At 41.3% G+C, this 13017-nt stretch overlaps 1 protein-coding gene across 4 annotated transcripts in view; it reads right to left on the bottom strand.

The window, feature by feature from the left end:
• Window positions 1-5112: 5112 nt before the first annotated feature.
• The window catches only part of LOC140739717 (protein unc-13 homolog A-like), a 287569-nt gene continuing 279664 nt past the window's right edge, over window positions 5113-13017 (bottom strand). For all 4 annotated transcript variants that reach the window (XM_073068158.1, XM_073068159.1, XM_073068160.1 and 1 more), the window contains one exon: window positions 5113-12248. In XM_073068158.1, the coding sequence (XP_072924259.1) occupies window positions 11963-12248 (286 nt within the window). In that variant the 3' untranslated portion in view covers window positions 5113-11962. The remainder of the gene's footprint in view (window positions 12249-13017) is intronic.

Here is a 13017-nt window from a genome sequence, read left to right as displayed (position 1 = left end):
GAAGTAACCAATCTTGCTCGAGCCATCCAAGTCTCTGTAATGGCCACAACATCATAGCTCCAAGTATTGATCCACGCTCTAAGTCATCCACTTTGTTCATAATATTCCTTGCATTAAAACAGACACATCTCAAACCATCGGTCTGAGCGCGTCCCTTCTCTACCACCTGTCTATACTCCCTCTCGCACTGTCTCCAAGCTTTCTCTATTTGTGAGCCAACCACCTCTGTCACTTCAGTTTGGTTCCCACCCCCCCCCCCCCCCCCAGCAATTCCAGTTTGAACTCTTCCCCAATAGCCTTTGCAAACTCCCCTGCCAGGATATTCGTCCCCTTGGGATTCAAGTGCAACCTGTCCTTTTTGTACAGGTCACATCTGCCCCAAAAGAGGTCCCAATGATCCAAAAATCTGAATCCCTGCCCTCTGCTCCAAACCCTCAGCCACGCATTTATCCTCCACCTCATTCTGTTCCTATACTCACTGTCACGTGGCATAGGCAGTAATCTCAGGATTACTACCTTTGAGGTCTTGCTTCTCAACTTCCTTCTGAACTCCCTGTAGTCTGTTTTCAGGACCTCCTCCCTTTCCCTACCTATGTTGTTGGTACCAATAGTTACTACGGCCTCTGGCTGTTCTCGTTCCCACTTCAGAATATCGTGGATGCAATCAGAAACATCCCAGACCCTGGCACATGGGAGGCAAACTACCATCCATGTTTCTTTGCTCTGTCCTCAGAATGGCAGTTGTAACCTTTAACTAGTTCCTTAAGGTAGTTATAGCCCGGGGCGGGGGGAAACTCCCATTACTTAATAAATGTTCCAAATGGCATGTATCTCAAATAGCCTCTAACAACCAAGTTCACCTCCTCTTCATGTGAGGCTTAGCTTTGAAACCCAGTGTTTGTGTTTTTACTGACTGGAGAAGATGTAAAGGTGGGCTACTGCTGCCTTTTTGGGGCTGATGGGGCTCGTCAGCAGTGGTTGGCAGCTCATGCAGAGCTGGAGTCCCTGTGAGTTGAGTTCAATGCTGATTGGCAATTCCTGTGGCACCACTGGTGCCAAACTGTATTGGTATGTGCCGTTCCTTTGGAAACGTCAGCTGCACGAACAACAGTTTGCTCTCCATATCGTACTGCCCTGGCTTGCTTAGGACAGCTAGGGCGCAACATCCATGGTTGACCCCAACCAGTGGAAGGCCTCAACCCTTAGCTACCCTGTCCCTTCTGTGGAAAGTGTGCTCTTTAGTGGCTGCAGTGAATTGGATTGCTCCGATAAATTTACTGCATTCTTCTGGTGGGAATTAGGCTAATGCTGTTCACATTTGTCTGCAGTGAATTTTATGACCTTTCTAGGTTACCTGTTGTGGAGCTAGTGTGGTACATGCAACACGCTGTTCAAGTGCACCAGGTACCAATCGATTGTTGCTCATTCCTCCCCTCCCCAGGCTACTTAAGACGAACAATAAGATCCTTGTGCATGTTGGAAGAATCAGTATTGTGATGTGCTGTCATATATTTCTAGTTTGAGAAAGCATCCCAAATGAGACAGTTGGTTTAGCTCTTCTGTTTTACAATCTATGTTTAGAATCCATGAATACAGAACACAGAACTGTACAGCACAGGCCCTTTGGCCCATGATGTCGTGCTGAACTTGCCTACCCTAACCTTTCTCCCTCCTACCCCTTCAACAAACTCTTCATTTATCTATTATCCATGTGCCTATAAGTTTCTTAAATGCCCCTAATGTATCGGCTTCTACCACCATCCCAGCAGTGTGTTCCATACACCCATCACTCTGTAAAATCCCTACCTCTGACTTCCCTCCCAATCACCTTAAAATTATGCCCCCTTGTATTAGCCATTTCTGCCCTGGAGGAAGAAAGTCTCTGGCTGTCCACTCATTGTACATATAGTATCAATTATTAATATTTGGTAAGGACTAGATGGCTGAGGAACCTGTTTCTGTGCTATAGTGTTCTATGACTACTATACATACTATGAATAGTATAGTCTGATGTATTCCTACATGAGTAATAGACAATAGGTGCAGAAGTAGACCATTCGGTCCTTCGAGCCTGCACCACCATTCTGAGATCATGGCTGATCAATTACTATCAATACCCGGTTCCTGCCTTGTCCCCATATCCCTTGATTCCCCTATCCATAAGATACCTATCTAGCTCCTTCTTGAAAGCATCCAGAGAATTGGCCTCCACTTCTTTCTGAGGCAGTGCATTCCAGACCCCCACAACTCTCTGGGAGAAGAAGTTTTTCCTTAACTCTGTCCTAAATGACCTACCCCTTATTCTCAAACCATGCCCTCTGGTACTGGACTCTCCCAGCATCTGGAACATATTTCCTGCCTCTATCTTGTCCAATCCCTTAATAATCTTATATGTTTCAGTCAGATCCCCTCTCAATCTCCTTAATTCCAGCGTGTACAAGCCCAGTCTCTCTAACCTCTCTGCTTAAGACAGTCCAGACATCCCAGGAATTAACCTCGTGAATCTACGCTGCACTTCCTCTACAGCCAGGATGTCCTTCCTTAACCCTAGAGACCAAAACTGTACACAAAACTCCAGGTGTGGTCTCACCAGGGCTCTGTACAAATGCAAGAGGATTTCCTTGCTCTTGTACTCAATTCCCTTTGTAATAAAGGCCAACATTCCATTAGCCTTCTTCACTGCCTGCTGCACTTGTCATTCACCTTCAGTGACTGATGAACAAGGACTCCGAGATCTCTTTGTATTTCTCCCTTACCCTACTCTACACCCTTCAGATAATAATCTGTCTTCCTGTTCTTACTCCCAAAGTGGATAACCTCACACTTATTCACATTAAATGCCATCTGCCAAGTATCTGCCCACTCACCCAGCCTATCCAAGTCACCCTGAATTCTCCTAACATCCTCATCACGTCACACTGCCACCCAGCTTAGTATCATCAGCAAATTTGCTGATGTTATTTTCAATGCCTTCATCCAAATCGTTGACGTAAATTGTAAACAGCTGTGGTCCCAATACCGAGCCCTGTGGCACCCCCCTAGTCACCACCTGCCATTCCGAGAAACACCCATTCACCGCTACCCTTTGCTTTCTATCTGCCAACCAGTTTTCTATCCATGTCAATGCCTTCCCCCTGATGCCCTGAGCTTTGATTTTACCCACCAATCTTCTATGTGGGACCTTATCAAATGCCTTCTGAAAATCGAGGTACACTACATCCACTGGATCTCCCCCGTCTAACTTCCTGGTTACATCCTCGAAAAACTCCAACAGATTAGTCAAGCATGATTTACCCTTGGTAAATCTATGCTGGCTCGGCCCAATCCTATCACTGCTATCTAGATATGCCACTATTTCATCCTTAATAATGGACTCTAGCATCTTCCCCACCACTGATGTCAGGCTGACAGGTTGATAGTTCTCTGTTTTCTCCCTCCCTCCTTTCTTAAAAAGTGGGATAACATTAGCCATTCTCCAATCCTCAGGAACTGATCCTGAATCTAAGGAACATTGGAAAATGATTACCAATGCATCCGCAATTTCCAGGGCCACCTCCTTTAGTACCCTAGGGTGCAGACCATCTGGACCTGGGGATTTGTCAGCCTTCAGTCCCATCAGTCTTCTCATCACCGTTTCCTTCCGAATGTCAATCTGTTTCATTTCATCTGTTACCCTATGTCCTTGGCCCATTCATACATCTGGGAGATTGCTTGTGTCTTCCTTAGTGAAAACAGATCTAAAGTACTCATTAAATTCTTCTGCCATTTCTCTGTTTCCCATAACAATTTCACCCAATTCATTCTTCAAGGGCCCAACATTGTTCTTAACTATCTTCTTTCTCTTCACATACCTAAAAAAGCTTTTGCTATCTTCCTTTATATTCCTGGCTAGCTTGCGTTCGTACCTCATTTTTTCTCCCCGTATTGTCTTTTTAGTTAAGTTCTGTTGTTCCTTAAAAACTTCCCAATCATCCGTCCTCCCACTCACCTTAGCTCTGTCATATTTCCTTTTTTTTAATGCTATGCAGTCTCTGACTTCCTTTGTCAACCACTGAGGCCCCTTTCCCCCCTTTGAATCCTTCCTTCTCTGGGGGATGAACTGATTTTGCACCTTGTGCATTATTCCCAAGAATACCTACCATTGCTGTTCCACTGTCTTTTCTGCTAGGCTATCCGTCCAGTCAACTTTGGCCAGCTCCTCCCTCATGGCTCCATAGTTTCCCCTGTTCATCTGCAACACTGACACCTCCGATCTGCCCTTATCCTTCTCAAATTGCAGATAAAAGCTTATCATATTATGATCACTACCTCCTAATGGCTCCTTTACTGCAAGATCGCTTATCAAATCCTGTTCATTACTCAACACTAAATCCAGAATAGTCTTGTCCCTGGTCGGCTCTCGTACAAGCTGTTCCAAGAATGCATCCCGTAGGCACTCTACAAACTCCCTATCCTGTGGTCCAGCACCAACCTGATTCTCCCAGTTCACCTGCATGTTGAAAGCCCCCATAACTACTGCGACATTACCTTTGCCACATGCCAATGTTAACTCCCTATTCAACTTGCACCCAATATCCATGCTACTGTTTGGTGGCCTGTAGACAACACCCATTTGGGTCCTTTTGCCCTTACTGTTCCTCAGTTCTATCCACACAGACTCTACTTCTCCTGACCCTATGTCCCCCCTTGCAGAGGACTGAATCTCATCCCTCACCAACAGGGCCACCCCACCCCCTCTGCCCACATTTCTGTCCCTACGATAGCACGTATACCCTTGTACATTCATTTCCCAGGTCTGATCTCCCTGCAGCCATGTCTCCGTTATCCCAACAACATCATAGTTACCCATTCGCACCTGGGCGTCAAGCTCATCCGCCTTATTTTTGACACTTCGTGCATTCAGATATAGAATATAGAATTAAGGTCCACCATTCTTGAACTATATAATGCAGTACTTGTCAATAATATAGTTAACTTTGAGGAAACTGATATGTGACATTGATATAACTTTCTCCTGCATTTATAGACTATCTATTTCAGGTTCTGTTTAAATTGAAGATATTTCAAAAAATGTATAAGTGGATTAATGCAAAGAATTCAGACAAGGTAATATTAAGAGAAATTGGGTTAAAAGTTTATTCTAAGAGGATGCCAAACTTGCTTGGGTGTATGGCACAAGTTCCTTAGCTGCTAACCAATTAACAAATATTTGAATAGTCTTTAAAAAAAACCCAAACTATATTTAAAAAATCTGCAATGTGTGAAGACTTGTTTGGAATAGGAACTTGAATGTAGTACTAGTGCAAATCATGCCACGTGATTTATCTCCGAACAATAGTTGTATTGCAGTGAATTTGTATATTTCATCATGATGTGCTGTTCAATATTTGGAAAGTATTTTCAGCAACGCTGGGTCCTGAAAAACTTGTCAGAAACACCATTCTGATAAATGATGTTTTAAAACAAACAATTGTTTCATGCTATTTTTCCAACAAGTCTTCAACAAAATAATTTATTCAGCCATAAAGTGCCACATCCTTCATTGAGTTTTACTGACATGCACTTCTTCAAAAGGAAACAATTCTTACAATTAACTTAGCATGTAAGGCAGCAAAACAAGTGTCACCCATTGAACATGTGGGCATGCCACAGTTGGCACCGCAATGTGCCTTTGAACCCAATGCAAAATTTATCTTGCGTCCCTCCCCCACCCCCCACCCCCCCAGGATTAGACAGAAGTTTTATTTAATACTCAAGAATTACAGGAGAAATTGTTTTCTATTATCCAGAGAAAAGATGAAATTATCTTCAAAACTGAGTTAATTAATTCTGCTCCTGTGAAATGCTAATTTTTATCTATTACTTATAAATTATCATTCTGTCTTTTCCCCTGACCAACCATAGACTAGAGTGAAGGCCTGTATAATGAATGGGAATTGTTAATGTTGCCAGAAGTAGGATGACATCACATAGGTATTAAATGCTGCCATTTTTTCTGTGATCAAGCGAAAGCCAAGAATAATTGTTTACAAGTGAGAGTGTGGTTTTTAAAATATTTTTAAAAAATGAAACCATACCAAAAACTGCCAGGAGAATTGAAAGTCTGCAGGTTATTTTTAAAAAACATTATGGATAATACATTATGTTTGAAGTGCACTTTCACATCTAGCCTATTTTAGATTGTGCTTTGCCTTAAGATTGCTTCCAACATTAAATATTTGAGTGTAGTCTTAATCTTAACTTTTTTTTCTTGAATTTCTTCATGGGCTTATGATTTTAGTTTGGAGATGTTTAATATGTTCAGACTTGCTGGTATTTTAGTCCTGAATAGATGATCAATGTTGCCTTATCAGTCTAGTTATATCAAGATACTCACCCTGGATTTTCTGAGGAAACCCAACCATTTTCCAAGGTAACTTGCTCTGGAAGTTACACATGAAATACATGCCAGGTTTCAGCAGGGAGCAATGTTCTTGTATTGTTTATAATTTGCAGTTTGTCTTTTGCACATTGCTTGTTTGCCAGTCTTTGTTTATGTATAGCTTGATTTGGTACTCCTTATTTTCCCAGTAATTGCAAGAAAATGAATCTCAAGGTAGCATATGGTAACATATGGGCTTCAATAATACATTTACTTTAAATTTTAAAGCCTATGGGACTATAACACATTTCTTTCCCAGAGTAGAAATGTCATGTACTAGAGGGCATAGCTTTAAGGTTAGAGGGAAGAAGTTTGAGATTTATAAAGTTTTTGATTTTCTACATGAGGTAGGTGCCTGTAATGTGCCGCCAGGGAAGTAGTGGAAGCAAATGCAATTCGAATGGTTGAGGCAGTTAGACAGGGAATGGAGGGATATAGACCATGTGCAGGCAGATGGGATTAGTCTAGCTTGGTGTCATGGTTGGTTCAGATGTGGTGAGCTGAAGGACCTGTTCTGTTTAGTTGTAGAAAGTACTTGCCATTTACAGTTGTAAGGTGGGGATGGAATCAGCTGTTTTTGTTTTTAAAAAAAAAACCTCCAAATATATTTTAGCAGAAGGACTAAATGGAAAGATAAGTTTTCCTGATGTATGTTGGACATTTTTTTTGTTACATGAAAACATCTGCTAAAAGCATTATAGTAAAACTTGCCCATATCAGCACTCGGGTCACTAGGGCCTTGTTTTCCACATTCCTCTAATTTAGGATAGGTTGAATGAGCTAGGACAAGTGTGACAGTGGGTGAGTGTGTATGGAACCGGAGGAAATAGCAGAGGTACTTAAAGAATACTTCAGTATTCACTATGGAAAAGGATCTTAGTGATTGTAGTGATGACTTTCAGCAGACTGAAAAGCTTGAGCATGTAGTTATTAAGAAAGAGAATGTGCTGGAGCTTTTGGAAATCATCAAGTTGGATAAGTCGCTGGGACCGAATGAAATGGACCCCAGGCTACTGTGGGAGGCGAGGGAGGAGATTGCTGAGCCTCTGGTGATGATCTTTGCGTCATCAATGGGGACGGGTGAGGTTCTGGTGGATTGAAGGGTTGTGGATGTTGTTCCTTTATTCAAGAAAGGGAGTAGAGACAGCCCAAGAAATTATAGACCAGTGAGTCTTACCTCAGTGGCTGGTAAATTGATGGAGAAGATCCTGAGAGGCAGGATTTATGAACATTTGGAGAGGTATAATATGATTAGGAATAGTCAGCATGGCTTTGTCAAGGGCAGGTCGTGCCTTACGAGCCTGATTGAATTTCTTGAGGATGTGACTAAACACACTGATGAAGGAAGAGCAGTAGATGTAGTGTATATGGATTTTAGCAAGGCATGGGATCCAAGGGGACATTGCTTTGTGGATCCAGAACTGGCTTGCCCACAGAAGGCAAAGAGTGGTTGTAGACGGGTCATATTCTGCATGGAGGTCGGTCACCAGTGGAGTGCCTCAGGGATCTGTCCTGGGACCCTGACTGTTCGTGATTTTTATAAATGACTTGGATGAGGAAGCGGAGGGATGGGTTAGTAAGTTTGCTTATGACACAAAGGTTGGAGGTGTTGTGGATAGTGTGGAGGGCTGTCAAGAGTTTACAGTGGGACATTGATAGGATGCAAAAGTGGGCTGAGAAGTGGTAGATGAAGTTCAACCCAGATAAATGTGAAGTGATTCATTTTGGTAGGTCAAATATGGCAGAATATAGCATTAATGGTAAGACTCTTGGCAGTGTGGAGGATCAGAGGGATCTTGGGGTCTGAGTCCATAGGACACTCAAAGCAGCTGCGCAGATTGACTCTGGTTAAGAAGGCATATGGTGTGTTGGCTTTTATCAATCATGGAATTAAATTTAGGAGCTGAGAGGTAATGTTGCAGCTTTATAGGACCCTGGTCAGACCTCACTTGGACTACTGTGCTCAGTTCTGATCGCCTCACTACAGGAAGGATGTGGAAGCCATAGAAAGGGTGCAGAGGAGTTTTACAAGGATGTTGCCTGGATTGGGAAGCATGCCTTATGAGAATAGGTTGTGAACTCGGCCTTTTCTCCTTGGAGCGAAGGAGGATGAGAGGTGACCTGATAGCGGTGTACAAGATGATGAGAGGCATTGATCGTGTGAATAGTTTGAGGCTGGCTGAAATGGTTGCCACAAGAGGACACAGGTTTAAGATGCTGGGGAGTAGGTACAGAGTTGATATCACAGGTAAGTTTTTTTTACTCAGAGTGGTGAGTGCGTGGAATGGGCTGCCGGCAACAGTGGTGGAAGTGGATACAATAAGGGTCTTTTAAGAGACTTTTGGATAGGTACATGGAGCTTAGAAAAATAGAGGTCTATAGGTAATTCTAGTAATTTCTAAGGTAGGGACATATTCAGCACAACTTTATGGGCTGAAGGACCTGTATTGTGCTGTAGGTTTTCTCTGAAGTGAAGGAGGATGAGAGGTAATTTGATAGAGGTGTACAAGATAAGAGGCATGAGATCTTTTTCCCTGTGTGGAAATGGCTGATACAAGGATGCATAATTTTAAGGAGTTGGGAGGAAAGTACAAGGGGGAATGTCAGGTAGGTTTTTATACAGAGTGGTAGGTGTGTGGAATAAGATGCTGGAGCAGCGGTCATGTGCTTGAACCAGGAGTTGTCTTGGGGAAGAGATAATGAGTAAACTGACAGATACAGACTGTCCCCAGTTTTGTCACATCAATCTTCAACGGTGTGCAGAAGCAATTGAAAACTTAATGTTAGTTTTAACTTAAAGTCCTTTTTAATAATTTAAATTTTATTGCAAGCAAGTAAGAAATACTGTTTTCCATTAGAATTCCATGAAGCTATGAAATCTCTGTAAAATAGGGTAAACTTGCTGATTCCATGTCAGATCTAATCTGTCGGAGGATTGCAGAGCAAGTGTCACAGCATAAGTAGTGTGTTATTTCCAGCAAGCTGCTGCTTCACCAGACACAGTTCAGTGAAAGATCACAAATGAGATTCCGAAAATTCAGAGCAACACACAAAATGCTGGGCAAACTCAGTAGGCCAGGCAGCACCTATGGAAATGAATAAACATGCTTGACGTTTCAGGTCTCGGCACCTGAAATGCTGACTGTTTATCCCCCTCCGGTGCAAGGTTGGTCAAGGAAAATTGAAACTTCCCTCTTCTCCAAACCTGGTACCAGTTTGTGGACATGTTGGCAAAATCCTGGCTAAAAGTTGAAATTTCAAAAATGTATAAGATCTGTATGGACGTAGAGTTTATTAAATTCTTTCTTAAAGATGTAGTTATTTTAGAAGAAAAAGCATTTCAGGATTTATATTGTATACATTTCTCTGACATTGAAATCCAAGTAGCAAACCTTCACTTGGTGTGGGGCAGGGATTATTTTGGGGGGAGTGGGGAGGAGAGGATATAAAGAACTATTCCCTTGTGCACACATTGTTTAGCATGATTCTGAATCTCAACATTTCATAATGCTGGTGCTGGACTTTTAACCAAAACCAGGATGAGGGAACACATCACTACTCTGCATTGGCTTCATGTATCCTTTAGAATTAATTTTAAAGTTCTCTTACTTTAAGGCTCTTAATGATCTGAGAAAGGACTACTTCACAGAACTGTTTTTGTTTTATAATTCTGCCCCAGATCTCAAGTGGTCTTCCAATTAAATTTAAACAACCTCCTGCAAAAGATAATTGGCAGGTCAGCTTTTCTGAACTACACCCCTAAACTGTAGAATTCAATGCCCACTCTTTTGAAGGGTAGCCTAAAATCTACTTATTTAATGTTGCCTTTAACTAAATCTTTTTGTCTTTTATTTTCATGTTTGCACTTTATCCCATTGTAAAGCACTTTGAACTACATTGAAAAGTGTTCAATATACAAGTTGTTATTATTATGGTAGTTTTCCTTCTCAATTGGTGGGTGGGTAGGGGGATGACAAATATTTCAAATGTATTTACATTAATCAGTACCTTTTATTATTGATGTATACTCCACTGGCTTTCTTTATGCCTTTTATTCATAATCCTCTGAGCTTTATATTCTTACCCTATTTATATCTATTTAGAGTATGTGTGTGTATATAATATACAGATACACACACATACATAAAATATTTACAATAATAGAAATATCCTCTAATTTTATAAACACAACACATTCTGCAGATGCTGAAAATGCAGAGTAACAATGCACACACAAAATGTTGGAGGAGCTCAGTTGGTCAGGACAGATGAAGGGTCTCAGCCCAAAATGTTGGATTTTTATTCCTCCCCATAGATGCTGCCTGACCTGCTGAGTTCCTCTAGTATTTTGTGAGTATTCCCCAAATTTATGCTTAGATGAAAATATCAGCTTTGTCAAAGGTTAGAATAAATAGATAGCAATAGGCTTACTGAAATAAAGTTGAAGTGTAAAGACAAATGGTGAAGGAAGACCAGGATGGATTAATTTACGTAAAATAATTTCAACTGTGGCTAAAATTCCAAAAAGCTTATAGTGCTGATTATAATAATTTTTCAGATAAACAGTGCATGAAACCACGTCTAGATGGTTGTTTCCCTCTACAGATTTAAGAATAAATAAGCACAGATTAGCTTTCAAACTCTGTGCTGGACAGTCCCAACCCCACTGTGAAAGGAAGAGGATTTGGCATAAGGCTAGCAACTGCATCCTGTAAAAACCCAGAGCTACAGCAATGCCAACAGAAGCTCCAAAGACCTCGTCCCTGGGAGAGGAAGGATATCCCAAGAAAATGGGCTACACCTAGAGACTGACCCAGGACAAAGGACTCTGGTGAGCTACTGTTGGTGGCCTACAATAAAGTAATTAGCTTTTAGATATTAATCTTTTCACGCATTAATTACACCAGGAAGTCATAGTTTTCATGCTTTTTTGCAATGCAATTAATTAAATGTAAAAACTTGTGTCTAATCCCAAATGGTCTGTAAAATACTGAGCCTGTTTGTGAATACAGCTCAGATTAACGATCTGTTCAGGAAATACTGTGGAATGTGTTAGAAATTGGTTACACCAGTGAATAGAAAGACACTTTGGCAGTTTGGTGTTGAAGAGAAAGGTTAACTGAGGCTTTTCACAAGAGGTATACAAGTTCTTTCAGCTGTAGGTCTCTCCACAAGGACAGGATCACAGTGCTCATTGTATATGGGCTCAGTGGAGTCATGCAGGATTTACACAAGTGACGTTAACCTTAAGGTAAAAGTTAATCCAGTTGTTATTCCATATGAATACTCAGATTTTTAAGGGGCTGGGTGCTGCCTCTCATGAACAAAACGTAAAATTAATTGTCCACATTGGCAAAGGAAATAAATGAACCCTCAGAGACATGCACATACCAAAACTGAAAATGGGCCTCCTGTTTCTGTTGTTTTTTTTTGCTTACTTGGGGCATGTAGCTTCATTTAACCGAGAAAACTGAAGCTCCAAAGAGCTTAAGACATTAAAGTTTTAAATTCTGATCTACATTTTGATTTTGGCCACCTTTTTCAACTGCCCTCTTCAGCAGACCGTATATCAGATTTCAATTTTACAAATTCCTTTGCCACCTCATCATTGTTTCTTTGTGATAGTATCCTGAGGATGGTTAATCCTGTCTCATCCATGTGAATCCTGCGGCCAAGAGGTAACCAGCATGCACAGCTTCCCTTCTGTGCAATATCTCGCAGCTGCATTACAGCGATGCCAACACTTCGATCTTCTCGGGCAAAACAGTAATCTTTCACACAAATCTGGACTTCGTAGCATTCTGGGCCATCTTCAGAGCTTAATGTGCTGGAGAAGGAAAGGCAATTACATGTATGGTTTTATAAAAGAATAGAGTATCTCAATACCCCCCCGACCTGATGTTCAGCATGTCATTCATTGTGTGGAATTAATATTGATTACAGCTGAATCAGCAGTCAGCACAGCAGTGCTTAGCATAATGCTATTTCAGTGCCAGGGATCTGGGTTCAATTCTGCTGCTGTCTGTAAGGAGTTTGTACATGTCTCCCACAGATGGCATAGGCTTCCTCCCACATTCCAAAGACATAGGGTCCAGTAGATTATGGTGTAATTGGGTGATGTGGGCTCTTTGATACAGAAAGGTCAATTACTGTGCTGTATCTCCAAATAAATACTTTAAGTTGAAACAATGGAGACCAGATTTGGAACAAAGTACCACCTTGACTTTATTATAGCTGCTTTTATAATTAATCTATGATTCAAAGTCTTCTGCAGCCCAAGGTGAGATGGATTTTGTGAAGATGTGATAACTGGGCTTTTGTTTTCCTTTTCTTTGCATCCCCAGTTTCAACCACTTTTTTAAAAAAAGCCAGCAATCTTCACACTCCTATTTCTAACTTCCCTTTCAGTGCTTCTCAAATCTGTTTCGATCTTTCAGAGTATTGTTGGATTTTTACAGTTAGATTTCTAACATTCTCAAGTACAGTACTTTCTAACATTCTCAAGTACAGTACTGAAATGGTTCCAACAGAAGTTGGAAAACAACCTTTGTGACCATTGTCAAATCTAAATTATTCATGTCCATAAGTTGGCAGCT

Source organism: Hemitrygon akajei, chromosome 16, assembly GCF_048418815.1.
Source record: "Hemitrygon akajei chromosome 16, sHemAka1.3, whole genome shotgun sequence".
Classification (NCBI taxonomy): Eukaryota; Metazoa; Chordata; class Chondrichthyes; order Myliobatiformes; family Dasyatidae; genus Hemitrygon; species Hemitrygon akajei.
The sequence above is the reverse complement of the archived record's forward strand: the minus strand, read 5'-3'. Positions and strand labels throughout refer to the sequence as shown.